The sequence below is a fragment of the Lonchura striata genome, chromosome 2 (assembly GCF_046129695.1).
Source record: "Lonchura striata isolate bLonStr1 chromosome 2, bLonStr1.mat, whole genome shotgun sequence".
In the NCBI taxonomy this organism is placed as follows: Eukaryota; Metazoa; Chordata; class Aves; order Passeriformes; family Estrildidae; genus Lonchura; species Lonchura striata.
This window is the reverse complement of record NC_134604.1, coordinates 64,468,632-64,489,549: the sequence shown is the minus strand read 5'-3', so window position 1 is coordinate 64,489,549 and position 20,918 is coordinate 64,468,632. Positions and strand designations below refer to the sequence as shown.

Genomic DNA, 20,918 nt, shown 5'->3' with positions numbered 1-20,918 from the left:
CCAGACTCTTCAAAGCAATCTGGCTGTTCAGTTCAGATGTTCACTGCTGACCATCTCCCTTATGAAGGTCCACAGGTCCCAAAGTACCAAAGATGTCCCTGGTTGATCTCACTCTGCTGAGTGGGTTGGAGCCTGACACAAAGGAACTCGAACAGGTTAGAAACATACTTTTCTATGAAAACTTTTATAGAGGCTTTAGAAAATTTTTCTTTCAAAATATTTCCAAAAATCTACAGAAGAGACATGGGAAAAGAGATTTTTGATAGGTAGGTAGATAAGTAGATAGATAGGTAGATTTTCACTATTCTCATTCTAATAAAAATATTTGCTGAATATATACAAGAAATACAAAGCTTGTGGTGAAGAGTTCAGATTTCTTAGTTCCTTGTAAAAGAAATTAGGGAAAGGCTCAGTAGGTCAGTAATATGCCTCTCCTTACCATATCCTGCTGTCCTGTGACATGACGTGACAGTGTATCCTGTGCTTGCGGAACAGAAGGCAAGCAGTCTTTCAGTGGTGCTTGGTGGCAGGACACTGTGACAAGGAGATGGGGTACAGTGCTCTGAAAATGTGGCTACAGAGTTCGAGGTTCTGGAGCCAGCTTGGTTGAGTCAGGTTCGCTCAGTTTCATCTTTCAGGGACTGTCTCCTTAAGGGAGGAAGAAAGAGGGTTGAACAAAGCAAACTAGCAGATGGAGGGTGGCAGCAAAGATATTCTTGTTCTGCTAGTGGTTTGCCCCGATTTTTTTGTTCCTTTGTTTTCCTGCAGTTGGTGACAGCTTCAGACAGGTACATTCAGCACTTTGAGTACAAGGAAGGGAAGGTTTTGCTCTACTTTGGTGAGGTAAGCAAACCCAATGATTTTCTAATCACTGGCATTTCAGATAGCATATAGATTTTTAAAAAACCTAATAATTGTATTTTTCACTCTCTGTTACCTTTCTCAAATTTTTGTCATTTATTATTATTGAACAGCTCAGTGGAAAGAACAGAGGAAGGGAAGAAGGGAAACACACACTTTCATCTTTTACCTTTCTATGTCTAAGGATATGTAGTTAATATTCAAGATATGGCCTTTGGCCCAAAAAAAGGGAGAAATCCCCTCCATCCCTAGTCAGAAGGGATGTTTTTGATACATGATAACAAAAGTGTTAACTGGTGGTCCTGTAAATTCCACATGGACATCTTGCATGTCAAGACCAAGATCCAGATAGTGATTAACAAATGTAAGCATCAGGATCGCTAGTCTCTGTGTATATTTCCCAGTATTTTGGATAATGACTTCACCCTACATCCATTGAATTGCTTCACCTCTACAGCCAAAGCAGATATCAGTATTAATCCAGCTATGCCATCAAAACAAGAGTTCAACAACTAGCACAGGCACAAACATTGAGGAATTGACTGAGGAGAGAGAGATGGTTTTCTCATCAAATCTGTTCTTCCTTTTTCCTCCAGCTCCCAAATGGACCCGACCCAGATTGTATATCATTTGGGGCAAAGCAAATCAATCCCATGGGCTTGGTTCAGCCAGCAAATGCTGTCCTCTATGATTTTTACAACCCTGGTAAGGACACAGATAAATGATACATAACTGCTTGAAAGAGAAATTCTCAAAAAAACCCTCCGGTCTATAGAAAGTCGATTTTGATGTAGTGTGTGAAACCATGTAATTTTGTTGAGTGTAAAAATAGAAGTTTCACATAACTGTCTTCCAGTTACTTCAGATTATCTAAACAGAGATCTTCTCAGGAATGATCCAGTATTCCAAATGGACTGAAAATATGAAATTTTACACTCATGGATTTTTAAATAATATTTCCTGAGTTCCTGTTTCTCATGGTGCTTTTAAGCATATTTCATTCATGTTTTGTTTTGACAGGCTGTGTCTTTATCCATCTAAGATAGGCAATCTTAGAGGTTTGACTTTTGTAGTGTGCTTGCCAGGGAAAGCAATCTTGTTCCTCATTCAAAGAAAGGTTAAATGCAAATTATCCCCATTTGCCAAAATTATGCAAACAATATTTGAAAACTAGGTCAAATCTCTACTTTGCCTTAACGGAGGGATCCAAGACAGTTTACACTGGGTTTAAACCACTAACTATTGGTTGATCCTATCTTCTTCTTCTGAAACAGTGCAATGTTCACTGTCATTCTATGGTCTAAAGAGGCTTATAAAATGGATGATTTTCAGAAGGAGCCAAAAAAAAAAAAAAAAGTTGGGGGGAATGCAGGGAGGGAAGAGTAAAACTTAAAAAAAAAAAAAAAACCACAAATAACCCCCCCCCAAAAAAAAAAAAAAAACCAAACACAAAAATCCCAAACAAAAATTATCCAAACTAAAGTAAAATAACCTGAAGCTGTTGTTGTAAGGCAACACTGTACGCCAGGTGCCTAAGCTGTTAGTATTTGGGAACTGTTGATGTGCATCTGATCCCTCAGTGCTCTGCTTTCTCTGGACCAGGGTTTGCTGGGCTGCAAATGTAATTTGTGCTGTACTGTACAGGCTTTCCCACCTGAGCTCTCCCATACAAACTGCTTTGTTCCTTGTCCACAGACAGGAGGTGCAGTGTGTTCTACAGCGCTCCCAAGCACAGTGCTATGCTTTCAAAGCTGTGCCACGCCAACGTCTGCCAGTGTGCAGAAGGTAAGGAATGACTGCATAAGCTGGTCTGAAAGAAGATAGTTACTTCTAGGAACAATTTACATGGGAATTGTTAAGCCCAGAAGACCATTAGAATTATCCTAATGTCTAATACAGAACACATTCATCCTCTAAGATTTTCAGTATCAAATTGATTTTTTTTGATAGCTAAATGCAATATATATACACATGTGCGTGTGTACATAAAAATCCTCTATCACACCACTAAGGAAATTGTTCTGCCATTTTATTCTCTGTTATATTGTTGTGTGAATATGGATGTGCAAACTACATCTGTCTATGTATCTATGCCTATAGGGGTGTATCACTTATTTTCTTCCCTCCAGGTCCTTGCCCAAGACAAAAATCAACTTTCAGTAAATCATTAACACATACCACACGTGTTAGTTTTGTCTGCTACCAGCCTACTGCAGATTATGGTAAGGCATGAAAAACAACTGCTGATTTGATCATCATTCCTTTTAATAAGTATAAACTTGTAGTTTTATGTGCCCAGACCTCTCCTGAATTGAGTAGGGTTTCTGTATGTGGCTAAGAGGCCGAGGAGAAATAAACAAAGGCATGTACAGTTGTAGTAATCAGGGCAGTGAAGTGGGAAGTTACAGGCCTTGGAAAGATGTAGCAGGATGCTGGGGGAAGGAGAGGTGGACATTATGTTACAGGGTTTAGGGAAAAACGCATGATGCAGTACCATAATCTACTACATCCCTCATGTTACCAGATGTAAATAAATAATAGATTTCCGTGGCATGCCATAGTTCAGTAGTACCTTCTGCAGAGCTAGATGAGTATTTTTCCTTTTTTTAATTTGCCTTTTTGGCCTCTTCTTTGGATACAAAGCTGGATAAACTACTGAGGGAAAATTGGTTGTGCACCATTGGTAAGTTAGATGTTAACAGAAGGACAGGAAAGAATGAAAACCTAACCACAGAGGAGCTTCCTTGAAAAAATACAAAGAAAGGAATACAAATCTAGAGTCTCTTAATTAATAATTCCATGATTTGTGAGTAGATAGTACCCTCACCTCTGTTGATAGAAGCACACCTGTTATTCAGTCTTTGGATGCAATTTCATGTTGCCATCTGACATCACAGAGTTGTTGTCTGTTGCAGTATATGAGGTGGAGATCCTCAACGGTACAAAGAAGAATGTTTTTGATTACTATGAGGCCAAAATCCACAAAATCCTTAAAGCAGGTAAGTATCAAAATGTTTTACTCCTTTCACTCACCTGTAGAAAAATTAGGTTAGCTAGCATGAGCCATGCAGACATCTTCTGCCATGGAAAAGTAGGGTCAGATACCTTTCTGCAGTGGGCTTTTTAAGAAGGCTTATTTATTGCAAGTCTTGTTTGGTGCAGCTGTCTCGCCATTCAGTTAAGCCCCGGGGTAGTTGTTTTGGGTTACATTGTGCAATCCCAGAGCACATGAGCTTCAATCATTTCAGATGAAAATAAAGCAGAAGACACATACCAGACTCATTGAGTCCATGGTTACAAACTGGAGCTAGCCTAAGATAAACCTATGCAAACACATGCATAGTGTGATGTCTTCTGCATCAACTATTTAATTTTATAGACTGTTGATAGATCTTTATTTTTTCTCATGTGGACATATCCACTGACCTCTGTTCTGATACTAAATGATGATTTGAAGTGCTTATTACTCAACTAATTATTGAGCAATTGCAACTCTTGTGAAACGGGCCAAGAGTTGTCCACAGTGACTTGCCTGAGGTCAATGAAGACAGGAAAACTTCTGCAACTTCAATTTAATAACTGTGCTAAAGAAATAGAAAGGCTTCTTTGTTGTTAGGTGCAATGTAAAGGTTTGCACAGCTCATAGACAATGTCCTTTTGCAGGCCTGCTATCCCAGCTGCCCCCATGTGAACTTAATCAGCAGCATCAGAGAGCACTGATACTCCTCAGAATAATTTCTGGGGAAGATGTCAGATGACACTCCAGAGTTCAGCTGCCGTGGTATCATGTGGTCACCAGTTTTGAGTTTAGCAGCCAGAGATTGCCTTTAAAAAGGAACTTCAAAAGTTTTGAAATCTTCCTTCTCTGGAACAGAATAATTAACTCACTCCATTAGTCTTTGCCCAGGGGCCTGGCAATGTCACATAGTACTTAAGGGCACACAACTTGTGACCTGTGTCCAATGTTCAGTAAAATAAGGTCCATGCTTCCTGAGTTGAGAGAGAGCATCTGACATACCCAGGGCTTTCCATATGGAGGGAAATGATGATGTATTTAGTGGTCAAAATACTGACTGTAGGAGATTATGGTATCCCAATGGAAAGTTTTATTAATCTCTTGAGAATGCCTACAGGATTTAAAGGCTTTAGGGCTCTGGATCCAAATGTATTTGTACTCACAACTTGCAGGAAAGCAATAGAAAGATTTTGGGTTTTGGTAGCTGAGAGGAACATCCTTTGAATGTGAAGGGAAAGGATGTCTTCTATTCCTACATACTTGATAATTCTTTTTGGTTTGTGCTGTCAGAAGCAGCTTCTGAGCATCAGGAAGGTTTTGGCAGGCTTGGGAAAGGCTGGCAGGAGGCATGAAAACATATGAGGATGAAGAAGAACCTAGGTGTTTCACCCAAATCTGCATGTGACTGAACTAGTGTTATTGTCTCTTGTATTCTCTGTGGCTCCTTTGAGTGATGTTGGCCTCTGTTGCCATCACCAAGTTTAGATGAGAATTAGTAGGGTAAGATCTCATTCTCTGGACCCCATCATTACTTCCTTAACAATCTTTGAAGTAAAGGGTTTATTCAGAACACAGATGGAAACACTTATTTGTGTTTGGGAGTCAGCAAAAGAGACTATTGCAGGTGTGTGCTTCTCAGATTACTTTGGTTATTGAGAGAATTAGTGTATATGTTTGGGGTGGCTAACATTTATGCTGTCCTATGAGCCCTCCAGGGACTTCCTTTAGGGGAACAGTATAGCCCATGCAAAGTAGCACAGATTTTTTTTTTTTCCCTCTTTTTCCCCTCCCCACCCCCTTTTTGAACATTATTTCCCATTACATATTCTAAAACTTGAAGTAACTGTTTTCCTTAAATTCCACTTGGATGCTTTGAAACATTAAATTTCAACTTTCTTTTTAATTGGAGATTTAAAATTGAAAATTACATAATAGCCACTCAAGGCAATGACTCAAATGCTTATGATCCCACTGTCTGAATTATATTAGGACATTTGTGAAGCATATGAACCAAGAAACGCCTTGGTAATTTAAGACAAATGAGGCATAACATCATCATTTTCTCAAGTTATTCTGACCCATCTCTGCATTCCATGAACAAAATGAAAATTCAGGACACCGTGTAGCATAAGAACAGCAAAAAGTTCTTGGGTTATATAAGAAAACCTACAGGACTTATATTCTCTCTAAAAATGTAGCTGTACAAGTAACATATATAACTGATGCAAATTTTACCTAGGTGGTAGATAAGGTTCCTAAAGTTAGGTTTTACAGATTAGCAGTCTCTGCCAAATTCTCCAAAATCTAATAAATGTTAGAATATTCCAGCTTTGTTCTACTTTTAGGATTTTGGTGACTAGTCTTTCCATGCTTGTAATATAATACTCTGTATTAGAGCAGATGATGCACAAGAATCTGTTAACTGCTGAAAAGACCATGGTGTAATTTACATGTAATTTAAACTGGTTTAATACTGAATTTTTACAGGAAATTTCAAATTGTAGTTAGAAAGATAGTAAGAAATTAGAATATTGCTGTTATTTACTTTTTTTTTTTCTAAATGGACTTTGAAAACTGTTGTTCTAGTTAAAAAGCACAGTGTCTTCATGACCTGAGATTGGTCAGATGAATAAGCATCTTCTCATGTCATTCCAGTATCTGAACAGCCACCTCATGGGCCTTGGATGCCCACTTCTGTAGTGGGCAGTGCAATTCTGAATTAATAAACTTCTGGGCTAGAATCCAGACTAGAATCTTCTAAGTTACTTTAACATGGAGATCACCAGGAGATTGTCCTGTGTATCAGATTCAGAGGGAAGAGCATAAAGGCTGCATTAGCAAAGTTTAGGTCAGATGTACTAAGGAGAGTGAGATTTTAATACTGTCTGCTGCATTGTTGAGCCTCAAAATGTTTGAGTTTAGTTTGTTAGCTTTTAAGACCACCCTGAACCTGAGCATTCTGTAATGGAAGACAGCATGTTTTCTATTTTCCTTGGCTTTTCTTTCAGACTCTGAGATTTAAGGAAACTCCATAAGGCCTGAAAGGTCTTCAGCTCTATAGGAAAACATCTCCCTCAATAATTACTGCAAACACCAAGACAACCAGCTAAGGCAAAATGACTTACTTTTTGTCAAGTCACACTAAGGGAAATGTATCCTACCATAGCAGGACCATTTATTCACATGTCAAGCACCAATTTCCAAGTGAAATATTACCTTGGCTTAGCAGTGGGGCAAATGAGCACAGGGGCTTGTGTCCTGTGGGCTACAGCTGTCTCTTAGAAATGTTTACGGGGTTTTCTCTTCTTGTCCCACAGCTGCAGATGAAAGCATCCAAGTGGGCGAGCGCCGACAGTTCCTATCACGCTCCATGTGCAATTTAAACATTGTCCCTGGCAAACGCTACCTGCTCATGGGAAGAGATGGACAAACAGTGGATTGCAACAACAAGTAAGTGCAAAATGGTCTCTGGGCAGCAGCAGTTGCTATCATGAACCATAAGCCCAAAGGATACTCAATCTGTTAGAATACCTTCAGAAGGTAAAGGCAGCACCAAATTTCTCAGGGGATGATTTTGCTGGATTTAATAAAATGCAAAGTGTTCCACTCCTTAGGCAAAAGTGGAGCTATGGGGAGGACGTGAACCACCCAAAGCTATTGGGTCATGGATCTATGGTTCCCAGACTTCTCAGAATCAAATCTGGCCCTGGTTCCCGAGTTAAAAACTCACAGCTAGAAAAGGAGAATGGGAAAATCTACCCAGTCCATCTACTGCAGATGTCTTAAACACCTCCTGTGTTTGCAGAAGACTTGTGTGGGACCATGACTAAGAGCAGCTCCCAAGGTTGCTGCTATACCATATATGCATGTAGAATATTCTTCTAATTTCTCACTGTCACACTTTAATGAAAAAAAGGAAATTTATCTGAGTGGGAGTTTAGTATAACACTATCAAATATTCAGGGAGGAAGACATCCTGAATGTTTCATTTCCCTGCACAGAACTGGACAAAGGTAATGCCTCTGAAAGCTTCTACGGAGGAGATCTTCATCAAGCTGTTAGCACCACTCCCTAAAACCTTAAAAAGTCTCATTCCCATCTCTATATGACATCAAAGTGAGTGCTTAGGTCAGTGGCCTTCTTCAGAAGAAGCCTGATAGGGACTGGAGTGTCCCAGTAGAGGTTTAATCTCCAACATCTTCTCCAGTTAACACGAAATACTGGAAGTTACATGACTTATCATTGGTATACTCTGTTTAAACTAAACTTCCCTTCACTGTCCCACTGGTGTGCACTTGGGCCTTTTGTGTCATTCTGGAAACTTAGCCCAGGCTTACCTGACATATTCAAAACACAAGTACAGCCAGGTCTGTCCCAGCTTGACACTGACACATCCCAGACTTTGCTGAAAGCTCAGTTAACCTGCTGGTGAAGGCAAGTTTCTTGGCTGGTATACCTCTTGATTTCAGAGATGCCTCTGTGTAGGGATGCTAAGGGATTACACTTTCCCATTGCTCCATGTCAGGAATAATGACTGACCTTTACCTGTCCCATTTTCACTCAGGATGCAATACTTACTTGATGCACAAGCCTGGGTGGAGAAAATTCCAGAGGACAGTGAGTGCCGCAGCACTCTGCGCCGGCAGAGCTGTGCTCACCTGCAGGACTTCCTGAGCACCTCTGACAGCCTGTGCCTTGTCTGAACAATGGCTCTGACCCCCACATCTCTCTGGGACTGCAGCTTACCTTCTGCCAGAATTCTTCCTGCAAATCCTGTGCATCCCAGTGGCACCTGAAACATTGCAGGGCTGCTTCCATTGCTGTTTCACTGATTGGGGTATCCTCTTGTGCATGTGTGTGTGGCTAATACAATAAAAATGCAATTCCTCTACTACTTACTATGTTTATTGTACCTGACACTGGGAATAGAGAGCAAGATGTTGTGTCTTCTTGAGCTATTCTGCAAGTGCCAGCTCCACAAACAGAATAATTTTTCTGCCATGGGGCTGAGGCCATACAGAACCAAAATTTGATCAGAACAGGATTGCTCAACAACCAATCCTTCAGATTAAATTTTTCAGTCAAAATTTGCCAAGAAAATGCCTGAAGATATATCCTACTTGGATGTAGGATGCAGGATCCATTCCTGCTTGGACCTGAATTTTGTGGAAGGTTGTCTGCTAATTCCTGTTAATTTAATGGGATTTGTTACCTTGGGATTGACATGCTTGTTGCAATATGTTCCAAAAAATGTGATGACATTCATTTTAGGCCATTTGTAGCATTTTCAGCATTATTTGACTTCTAAACATTTGAGCTGTATGATCACACCTCTTCAGAACAGATGCTTACTAGCAGGGTAGCATGTGTGAACAGCGACAAGAGAAATTATTTCAGAAGCAAAAATATAATATGCAAAACCATGCCAATACTTTTTTTTTATTTTAGAGCAAAATTAAAGTTATTGAAAATACCTTAATTCTGAACCATTTGAATGCCACAATTTAAACAGCTGTTTATACCATCAGATAAATGAGCAGCCCATATTAAAAGTTAACAGATATAACTGCGCCCTGTTTATTGACAGCTCCCTGAGGTGACTATAAATAGAGGTGAGTAAAACAGATGGTGTTTTGTGTTTGTGTTCAGGAACATCACAATATTAGTTTTGTTTCATTTTAACGTAAGCTACACTTTTTTTCTCTTTTCAAAATTTTGAAATCAAAGTCAGGGCAATCTAACACTTTCTTCTTGGGGCTATACTGGGGCACGTGGATAACTCGTGTCCCAGATTACTACAGACCACTCAGAGATTAAAACACATGAGACCTCTGGCACAAAGCAGTTTACAAGCTGCAAGTTCACTGGTGCTGAACAGCCTGGTGCACTGCTGTGACAGAGAGCACAGCCACAAAGACTGAGCTCAAAGCTGCTTCAGCAGAACTTACTGACTTAGAAGCCACATCACACAACTGGATCGGGCTGCTCACAGTTCAGCTATTTCTGCAGAGTTTTATATTTGTGATATAGCTAAAGCCTTCAACTTCTATTCCAAAAGCCCAATGAGGGCTCAGGCATGATCAGGTGCTTACCTGTAAGCACATCATTCTCCAACCTTCCTCTGCACCAACTGCTACATTTTAAAGTGGCATCAGTCCTTTACAATGTCTCTACAATGTCTACTTTCTCCCACTTACCTCATCATCCAGTTGTAGAGAATTAATCCACAGCCATTTGTAAACAGCACAAATCCCAAGATGCAAAAAAGAATTATCTGGCAGTCCCCACATGAGATTTGCAAACAGTTGTAGGTATAAATTTGCCTTTTTCTGACCTCTTTAGGCCCATACTACTTTCTTTTCCATGCACTGGGCTTTGGCCAGTCCCTATACATTTCTCAGCTTAATCTTTTCCTGGCCCCAGGTTCTGCCTACTTGCTTCAGGCCTGGCATTCCCTTTCCCGAGGTCAAAATTAAGGAGACAGGACAGAGCAGATTTACAGTACTGTCCTTTTGCTTGTAGGAACATTCCCATATTGCTGCTCCTCCTTATGGAAACGTATCAGCTTTCAACAGCTGAAGGTCTGGAGATGACAGAAGGCCCCCCTTTGGCCACCAGAGTAAATATGAGAGAAAAAGGTATTGCTCCTCTAATACAGAAAGGAAGGCAAATTGCAAGGAAGTCAGAACATTCATACTACGGCAGGTTTCCCTTCAGAGCCAGGCAAACTACCAACACTCATTTGCAAACCAGAGGAAAAGGACAGAAAATTACTGTTTCTTTCCTATTCACTGCAGCCACAATTAAAGCACTTGCAAGAAACATTGAAACTTGTTTGCAAACACAGTCCTGGTATGTTCTTAATTGTTGCAAAAAAGGTTTTATTTTAAGGAACACTTCACCACACTGTATCTATGCAGGCCCTCGGTACACACAAAATAGAGCAGTAATAGGCAACTTAAACAGTGAAAAAAATCAATTAGTCCAGAAATTAAAGTCATACTGCAAGAGCCCTTTCCCGGCACAGGCTCAGTTTAAGGTGGTTTGCCTCAGGAGCAGACATTTCCTTGGCTGTCTAAAAATGATGCTCAAGTAAGCATGAAAGAGCTTAGGACAAATCACTCTCTTCAGAAATTCCAATGCTGGGTCACAGCAGTTTGCTGCAATGCAGAACACGGACTTTATTCCTGAGGAGGAAAAAAATTAATAAAAAACAATTTTACATCAGGAGAAATATTTTAAAAATTGAATTTTAACCCTAACCTCTGGAGAGTTCCTTTACAAAATCCAGCTCAGTATGATTCAGTAAGATCCAGTAAGGACCAGAGCCCATTCCAGATATAAGAACTTTACAACTAAGCCCTTCTTAACCTATTAACTTGCCTAAAACTGATGGGAGCATCAAACACTCTTCTCTGGTAAAGTGGATGGACAACACCCAGTAACTACACTGCTTCAGGAGAAGAGCATTTAAAACGGGATTTCACTACTTCTCACCTGTTTTCATTTGGAAAAACAAGGCTTGAATCTCTTCAGCATCTCTGAGTTGTCCAGTGCTCAGACACCATCCCCATACCCCATGACCATTCAACAGATATTTTAGAAACAAAGGCACAAAGTGCTTATTTTTTGACAACACAATATTACTTGCTTTTGACTACAGGGTGACATGAATTAGTTCAAAATTTGCTTGATGAGGAAACTAGGATTAAAACAGGATGTCAGACTCAGCACCTCAGTAAGGTTACAAGACGTTTACTGACTTGGAACTGGTTTACATTTGCATCCAGAGGAGAAAAGCCAATTTGCTCTTGATAAGATACCTCTATCTTTATATTCTCATCTGCAAATCTACAAAGAAAATTTATGGAAAGAAGGACAAGCAGATTAAAATGCAAGATGGTAGAGATGTCTTCCATAGATTTCTTAAGTCAAGATATCAATATCAGAGATATCAATTTTAAGAGCAGTTCAGAGTGAAGAACCATAAGAATTTAACAGGTTTCACAAAATAAAAAGATGTAAGAACACAATTTTTTTTTTTTTTTAGATTTAACAATATGTAAGTTTGATTATTAAAATATCAAAGAATTTAAGTTTTTCATCTAAAAATTAAATAGCATAATTCTAATGTCACTCCGTAGGAAGACAATTCTATAATTTTGGACAGACTTCTGCATCAAAAAGAAAGAGCATAAGCAAGATCAAGCAGTAGAAGTATCTTAGTAAAAACAAGTTTATTCATTCATATTTTAGGTAAATATGCAAATAGTCAGCAAAGCCTTTTTGCCATGACTGTAAACTTTTTATTTTAAAAAATTATGTTAAAAACCAATACAGCAATTTCCATTAATGTTCTAAAAAAGTTTGTTCACATCTTGAAAGAAAATACATTAGCAACATCTCCCAGCAGAATCAATCTTTAAAAAAGTAAAACTCTAGGTGCAGAACATTTCTACAGTGTAGTATCTCTACATTTTAATTTATTCACATGATTGAATATCATTCACCTCTATTGTCTCTAGGCTGTGATCAAGAGCATTCCTTAAATAGAAGATACTCAATGATGTGTTACACATTGCCACAGATACTGACATTATTAGAAAAGAGTGCACAACTCAATTTAACTAACAAAGCAAGACCTTTCTATATACTGCATTGTAACAGTTAATTTAGCTATATACCTTTAAAATTATGTATGTTTTCCAAGGAAAAATACGAAAAAAATCCATGGTCCAAATTCTGCTCCCACTTATATTCACAAAATAAGATAAGCACCATCAAATTGTAGTTTATAGCTGAAAAGCATATAGAGAACCAGTTTGTATGTGAATATAAGGGAGAGAAGAACTTGCCCCATGTCTGTAAACATTCACATAAGCCTGCAGTCAAAAAGTGCCAGATAGGCAGCCTATCCGCAGTACAATTATTTCATTCAGAGAGGTGCTGGGGGAAAGGAGAGGACTATAGAACATTATTTTAGAGGCAAGTTAAAATGTTTTTATGTACTTTGGAAAGACATATTCTCAGCTAGCTAAACCATACTCCAGTAAAACATAATCCACTTCTATCCAAATACAGTACAGCATAATTTCCTAACTTTCCTGTTCAGACAAAGGAGTACTCAATTCAGCAGCAAGCCCATGACAGTATTTCAAAGCATAAGAAAAACCCCCACACCTCTGACCAACCCTCCCCTTAACATACTGCTGATGCTAACAGGAGATCCTCATACATAGGAAGAAAACATCTTAGAAACCATAAACTGACCTTGATTTGTACACACACAAGAAGTGTGCTTCTAGACAAAAGGTCATCTACAGCTTTAATTGTCTAGTTTCAGTCCAGATCTCAGTCTATATTAACCACATATACCATACAATACATAGCAGAAGGATAGGTGCTTACTCACACTATTAAATATACTTGGTGTCCCTACTCAGTTTGACAGTCAATTGCCCTATTTACACAAACATCCGTTTGAATGTTTCTGATCCTGTAAGACACCAAACATTTAACTCTTAAAATTAAAGAAGAGTAAATGATACTCAGGAATTCACAGGATCACACCCTGAATCATAAGGAATGCAATTCATAAATTAAGTTTGACATCTGATACAGCCTCCTGGAAACATTTTACCCTCAAGTTTTCCCTTTCTTTCCCCAGCTCAGACCATGTTCCCACTATCGCAGAGACAGCCTCCAAAATGAATAGGATCAGGCTCTGTCAAGCAAACACTGCAGTCTTTAGAAATGCCTGGTATTTACTGCCATCCACTCTGGGGCAGACTTGTCTGCAATGAAAATGGTGTTCCTGGTGTTGATGGATAGTTAGCAAAACCTTCAGGCTGAGCTGTATAATTCTCCAGAGCAGAAGCAGAATGCGCCTTTAAGGAAGATAAGAAGTTAGGAAACAGCACTGATAAAAACAAGGAAACAAAAATCTAAATTAAGCAAAATTTCAGCCACAATACCAGTTCTGCTCAAGCCAAAACAAATGGATTATAATCTGAAGTGTGCAAAGAATACAGATGAGCAAGGCATCTATACAAAGATGTTAATCTGTAGTGCAACTATTGCTCTGAAATACCAGAGAATGAAAAAAGCAGTTGGATTAAGGGGGAAAATAGAGCAGTGTTAATGGCATTTACTTTCCAGTGGAGTAAGCACCAGTTGATTTGGAAGGCACATCTCAATCAGGAGCTGTATTACTTTAGTGACTCTGAACTTTCCTTCTCTTCATTGCTCAGGTAAATAAGTGTTAATTTTAGTGACTGGATCTTATAAATAACAACAATTATGTTCTCAACGCAATCTGCATACATTTCTACAGAACAACCTGAGCTGCAAAAGCACAGCCTAGATGAAGTAACTTGCTTCTTCCGATCCCCTGATATTCAGAAGGTGTCTGACAATACGCTGCACTCTCAACAGTACTTAGACACATGCTCCATTTCAACAACTGATGTGTCACAGAAGAGAGAAAGCATTAAGTCAAAGACACTCAGTTCTCTCTTTTAGGACCATATACAGAAGATCAAATTTCTTACAAAAACCTGCACAGAGGCTGTTTTTAACAAGACAAGCTTTTAAAAGACAAGCTAAACATATAACTACAAGTCTGATGATTGTTTCAGTTAACTTATGTAGGTTGATGGGTGAAATAAACTGTTTCATGGACAAGAGATGATGAAATCACACATTACCCAAAACTACTTCAAGCATATATTACAATTCTATTTGTAGAAACTATCAAGGGAAAGGCACAACCACAACAGACACACATTCAAGACAATCTGATTACATGTGCAGAGGCACATAACTCACAACACACAGTCCACAGAAATCTCTAAGTTATTCAAATGTCAGACTGGAACTGAGCACAAATTTTGGAATGGTATGGTCAGCTCATTAGATTTAACACAAACACAGCAAAAAATTAATTTGCATTATCTTTTCTTCTACTTCTCCCCATTTTACAGAGTTTTAGATAAGGTTTTAATCTCATTTATGAAGCACTGTACACTGGCCTTGTGTAAGAAGTTAGCACAAGTTGTTTTTTATCATCATCCTTGTAATCAGTTCTCACACATTTAGGGTTTGAATAATTTAATGACTTAAACTAATCCCAAGGAGTTAACAGGCAAGTACGTGCTCAAGAGAACACTGGAAGCAGAACACTATTAACAAATAGACACATTACCTGTAGTAGTGCTGACTGTGCAGCTGCACTGTGCTGCAATTCCTGTAAGGAAGATTGTGCGGCACTTTGGGGAAAGCCAGGGATACCAGGGAGAGATAAAAGACCAGGAAAAACTGCATTTCCTGGTGTCTGCAGTCCAGAAGTCAAGCTGAAAGAATTTCAAAATGAGGCTATTATTAGGAACATCTGCACCATGTTTTATTCTGTTTCCCTCTCTATAAGCTTATGTCTACATAAATTACAAAAGCAGTTATTTTTCTAAATCTCATAAAGGCCAGAATTTCTAAACTGAAGTCCAGTCTTTATCCACTTAAAGATTATTCATATATACACAAACCAAGATTGTCTGGAATACACCTAAGGGGACTCAAAATGTTTTGTACCTCAACTGTGTTGACAGTTCGCAGACAAAAAAACCTTTAGAGACGAGAATTTATGCTGACTACTTCCTTAAAATATCTAAGATATTGTCTGCTATTACCTGTGTGTGTTAATGGATGCCCACATGGAATCCATTCTTGTAAAAGCCTAGGAGGTGCCAAGTATCGTTATCTGGGAAACAAAACCATTGAGTAGCTCACTGGATAAGACTGTCGTAACAGAGACTATTGAGGTCAGCCTATTTAGTCGCTACCCTATTAGCTTCTAGAGACAAGTGGAAATCTAGTAGTGAACTAACTTTAAAAACTATCTGCAATTAGTAAGTATGAGTGAAAATATTGTCTACACACCTAAAATAAAATCAGTGTTTTTCTCAAGAGAAAAAGAAATAGTTCTGACCTCCTCCAAAAACAGTAACATACCCAGCCTGTGCCACAAGTGCAGAGTTGAAGTTTGAGCTAAAGGCCGAGGCAAACCCTGGCAGGACCGGAGCTGGAGATGGGGCTGTGGCAGCTGCCGGCAATGGTGCAACTGCTGCTACTGCAGAAGATGCCTGGAGGCCAGGGAAAGAAGGGAGAGCAGGAGTGACAGAGGGTGTGTTAGAGACAGGAAAACCAGGGAAGGATGGGTTTGATGATCCCAGAGGTCCCTGGGTGACAGAAAAAAGGGAAGGGACAGCACTGGACAAGTTAAGCGAGAAGGGTGGAGCAGAGACTGTTGCGGAGGCGGCGAGTCCTGAGAGCACGGCAGCAGTGGAACTCACATGGGGGGCGGACACGGCTGAAGCGCTCGTAGCCGGAGTGGCCAACAGAGACCCTGGCAGAGTGACGGGAGGGGTCAGTGCTGGGTTACCAGTAAAAGCAAAGTTACTGGTTAGAGACGTGAAAGGAGGAAGTCCATTGAACACAGGGGCAATGGGAGCAGAGGAGCCATGTGGGGTGAGGGAAATGGAAGCCAGAGAACTGGAGTTGTTCAGAGGAGCACTCAGAGAGGAGAGCCCTGACAGCGCTGGATTCAGAGAACTGGGTAAGCTGACGGGCACGGAAGCTGCCGAAGTGTACGCACGCCCGAGCCCTGACAGTCCTAGAGTGCCATGAGAAGGGCTGGCTGAATGAGAAGGACCTTTGAAGGCCGACAGGGTAGGACTCATGGGCTCTGTTTTGACCAGAACTGGGATACTTGTGGCAGCTGGGGCTGATGAGAGCTGCTGGTCAGGGTTAGTAGGACTTGTGCCATGCAAGAGGGAGACTGATGAGCCACAGTTGACTGGCATAATTGATGGTGAAGTGGTTAAAGGTGACTGTGCAGGCAATGTGGGAGGAGTGGAACTAGAATTGGCTACAGATGGGGATGGGAGACCTGGAAAAATAGCCAGCCCAGGTGTGGACGAACGCTGTGTGTTGGGGGTGACAGATGGAGTGTAACATTTGTTGACAGAAGAAGTGGGAGGGTCAGAGTTTTGATTAGAAAGAGCAGATAAAGAAGCAAGCTCACTTGTCACAGCAGAAGGTAAAGCAGATGAATTGATTAATGAAGTGTCATTTGATGTCAGAAATCCCTTTAAGACAGACAAAATTGGGTTAGGCAAGCTCAGTGAGCCAGGAATGGTAGTGGCAGGAGAATTAGCAATTGTAGATGGAACAGGACTAGAAATCCCTTGGGCATTGGGTGGCAAGGACAAAGGAAGGCCAGCAAAGACTGATGACAACGGAGCAGGATTATTAGCAGAAGCAATTGAAGAGGTTGCAGAGAACGGGAGGCCAGCAAATGGTGTAGCAGCAGATGCAAAAGCTTCAGGGGGTGCAGGTGTAGCACATGGAGTGGAAGAACCTTGTGGAGCTGGCATAGCAGGGATAGAAGCCAGCCCGGAAAAAACTGAGGGGATAGGGGTAGAGGTTGCACTGTGAACAGATGTGACGGGAACACCAGGCAATGAAAGGGATTTGATGACAGTAGGGGTTGGGGTAGATGGCTGAGATGTATGGATGGAAGAGGAGACCTGTCCTGGGAAAACAGGAAGGACAGGGGTAGACATGTTCATCCCAGAGATGAGTGGAGTTGCAGGTGCTAATGGATGGCCTATTGCCTTGACAGGTGATGGGGTAGGGACTGGAGTAGCAGCAGGTGTTGAAGGATTAGAACCATGAGGAGTAAAGAGCTGATTCGCTTGTGCAGAAAAAGCTGCAAAGAAACAAGACCAGTAAGAATACTTGAAACTGTCAGAAATTTTTGAAATCAGCACAAAAACATTTTATACAGCATTTCAAAATATGATACACAGGCAATAGCTAACACAATGTCTACATATAAACAATGAACAGCAGAGCCTATGAAAACAAACAAAAAGGTACACACAAACACATCACACAAATTATACACTATGTGGGCTAACACTCCTTTTTAAAAACACTCTGTGACACCTGCTACCTCTCCATGATCTCATGCAAAACAGTTAGAAACTCAAATGCACTCTGTAAGAACATCTAAGTGACACAGGTAAACACCCTCCCTCTGGTCCCTAACATTTGGCAGTACCCAAACCAGATCTAATATTCCATCAGCATCAGATCACCTGGGCTCCTCTGCATCCACTCTCACTGAAGGTCAGAATTTCCTTCAGAACCAGTTAATTCAATGTATCATGATTTCAGAGAAGTTTAGTCAACAACTGAAGAAAGCTGATTTCAGGTGCTGTAGTTTTCTTTCCTTCAAAATCAGGTCATTCTCTTCACTGTGCTTCCTTCAGATTTTGATTCTAAGAAGGTACACTTTGAAATTCATGTATTACACTACAGTATTAGACTAACATTGGCACTTGACTTTCTCAACAAGTATTTTTAGGAATCTTTAGTCAGGTATCTGTAATAAAGGCAAGCACCTGCCACTAAAAGCATCAGCTTGTGTCAATCCTACAAAGTAAGTTAGTAACATCAGTCAGGCTGCAGGAAAACAGGCACACTGTCAATGGGGAGGTGAAGGTTAATGGAAAGGAGCTGCATTTATGAATATTGGCATGTCAAGAGTTTCGATATGCCTGCCTCTAGTTTCCTGTGGAACGTGAATATGTTAATAAATCATTCCTCTCAAACAACCCTTGTGCTTTATTTTACTTTTGGAATAATCTGTTCAAATGTAAGCAAGACACTCATCCAACCAGTCAAACTCACCACCCATAACTCTAGCAGCCTACATGTCTCTCTTGCCTGATTTCTACCCACAATTCTACACACAAATCCAGAAAATTATTATTTAAAATCTTGGACCTAAGTTGATATGACAAACTCCTATTTTATGTATGTTGAAAATCAAAAACAAGTAAATCTGCCAAAAAACTATTTTTCTGACATACTGTTTTCAAAAAAAACCCCAGATTGCCCAGCTCTGGATTGTTCTTTTCTCATGCTATTTCCAAGCTGAAGACACTCCTAAAGATCACAGTTATTTAATCCTGACAGCTAAGATAATCATGAATGAAATACAGCTGTACTAGAACTCAGAGCTGAATTTTCTTCCTAAGAGAATATTTCATTCCTTACACTGTATTCATTTAGCTGTGTGAACTAACTTTGTAAAAATACATGCACACTTAGAGAGGGGTATACAAGAATGAAGTGATTCTTCAAAACACTTCTGTAGAACCATCCCTGGACATAGAGAAGACAAAACATAATTTTTTTTGGGTCCCTAGGAATATTTACAGTAGCTAAACTTATCACAGTCATTTTATCTACTTGCAGTATTTGTTAATATGCCTGACTCAATGGTCAGTAAATTCTTAGTTTGTATTTGTAAAATCTCATAATGTGTTATCAAAGCCTTTTTATAAGTAATTCCTAATGGGCTTTATTATTATGCTTTGTACTAAGTGCACAAAGCATCACACAAATAAAAACAATAAAAAGTGCACAGCTGTCTTGATAAAAAGAACAGGATCTTACAGAGTAAGACAAAAGTGTAGGTAGACATAGCTGGATCAAACACTCTGGGATAAGACATTCAAAAATCTCTAAATCTCTCCTGTATTCCTACCTTTTTATTGTAACTCATTTACAAGACTAAAATGTCAATGAGTTTTCCAATAGATGTCCAGAGTTTCAAAAATTGCAAAGATTTACTCAAGTATTTAAATGCATGACATTGCAAAGGATTTCAAAAATTGCAAAGATTTACTCAAGTATTTAAATGCATGACATTGCAAAGGGTATTTTGATTTAGTTTTTAGCACCATTTCTCACATACTTATATAATGATGAATATAAAAAACTTTGATAAGCTAACACAAAAGAATGAATCTTAATGTTTCAATGCTTTTAAGTACAAATGTCTAATGACTTTTTTTTCTACACTATCAAGAGATTCTATTCCAAATATTTAGTGACTGCATACTTAAAAGCTTATGAAGATCCCACTAAACAAGTTAACATTTTCTGAACATATAACAAAGATACAATACACACAAAAATCCCCTGTGGATTTGCAATTTACCTTGATTTTGGGAAGGTTTTGCCTGGCTGGAAAGGTCCTCATTTTCTAAACAGAGAACAGCAGTTTGTTATTGAAAGGCAAATGAAACTCCAGCAGTGAATGATCCCACTCCCAGCAATGAACCAGGAAAAGCAACATGAATATTTTTAAAGATATGCATGCTTTACCTGATACCACTTGATTAGCAGTGTATGGTGGAGGAGCTGGTAAGCCTGGAGCTATGACATTGGCCATTGGAACTAAGCCAGCATTGTTGTAAGCACCTAAAATAACAAAGGCAATACACATCCCTGTAGTCAGAAGAACCTGCATCTAGACAAACCAGTAAGCATCTTCACTTTTTAAAAAATATTTTCAAGACTGTAAGACATTGCTTCATCAAAGAGCTAGACAGTTAACTACCCAGGCTGGATGTTGGCTTTTGCACATCTGCCTGAAAGGCATGCGCTGTGATCCAAATTGTACTATGGGCAATTATCTTAAGAGAGCCTGAAAAAGTCAGGTTTCAATTCCTTTCAGTTCCATTTTGCCTGAAAAAACTCAGAGGGGAGGAGTGATACAATGTCTGCAGCATCACTGGTTCCTTTCCTATTCTTAATTTAAAGGCTGTTGCAACTCCTTCTTCAGCATAAAAGCCAGACAAACAAAGGAGCCAAACACATATCCGTAACCATGATCCTTTAACACTAGCCAGAAAATTCAGAGAAAAAACAATCCTTCTCAAATACTTAATTTAGTATTCTTCAATATTTCTTTAAATGTTAAGAAATTCAAGTGGGTTAGCAAAGTATTTTAATATAAAATTCTTACTGTAATCAATATACTAAATATACATTTTTCCTCTGTTATTTTTTGGAGCAACTGAAACTGTTGTATTGCTGTGGTATACAGTTCTGATAAAACACGTGAATTTAAATTGCAGGAACACAAACACATTTCAGAGTGGCCCTGAATTAATAGTTTAAGAGCATA

At 39.4% G+C, this 20,918-nt stretch overlaps 2 protein-coding genes across 4 annotated transcripts in view; one reads left to right on the top strand and one right to left on the bottom strand.

Moving 5' to 3' along the window:
- LOC110468582 (complement C4-A) overlaps positions 1-8,771 on the top strand; it is a 52,307-nt gene extending 43,536 nt beyond the window's left edge. For both annotated transcript variants that reach the window (XM_021526622.2, XM_021526623.3), the window contains exons 35-42: positions 68-155; positions 769-843; positions 1,458-1,566; positions 2,557-2,646; positions 2,991-3,083; positions 3,777-3,860; positions 7,195-7,327; positions 8,442-8,771. In XM_021526622.2, coding sequence (XP_021382297.2) covers positions 68-155; positions 769-843; positions 1,458-1,566; positions 2,557-2,646; positions 2,991-3,083; positions 3,777-3,860; positions 7,195-7,327; positions 8,442-8,580 — 811 coding nt within the window. In that variant the 3' untranslated portion in view covers positions 8,581-8,771. The remainder of the gene's footprint in view (positions 1-67; positions 156-768; positions 844-1,457; positions 1,567-2,556; positions 2,647-2,990; positions 3,084-3,776; positions 3,861-7,194; positions 7,328-8,441) is intronic.
- A 3,328-nt stretch (positions 8,772-12,099) lies between these two features.
- PROSER1 (proline and serine rich 1) overlaps positions 12,100-20,918 on the bottom strand; it is a 21,092-nt gene continuing 12,273 nt past the window's right edge. Inside the window, exons 10-14 of one of the 2 annotated variants that reach the window (XM_021526618.2) lie at positions 20,114-20,209; positions 19,947-19,991; positions 15,884-17,642; positions 15,081-15,228; positions 12,100-13,764 (exon numbers count right to left, since the gene is read on the bottom strand). In XM_021526618.2, coding sequence (XP_021382293.2) covers positions 13,642-13,764; positions 15,081-15,228; positions 15,884-17,642; positions 19,947-19,991; positions 20,114-20,209 — 2,171 coding nt within the window. In that variant the 3' untranslated portion in view covers positions 12,100-13,641. Of the gene's footprint in view, positions 13,765-15,080; positions 15,229-15,613; positions 15,633-15,883; positions 17,643-19,946; positions 19,992-20,113; positions 20,210-20,918 lie in introns of those variants that run through there. The other variant, XM_077781423.1, reaches the window with a different exon arrangement.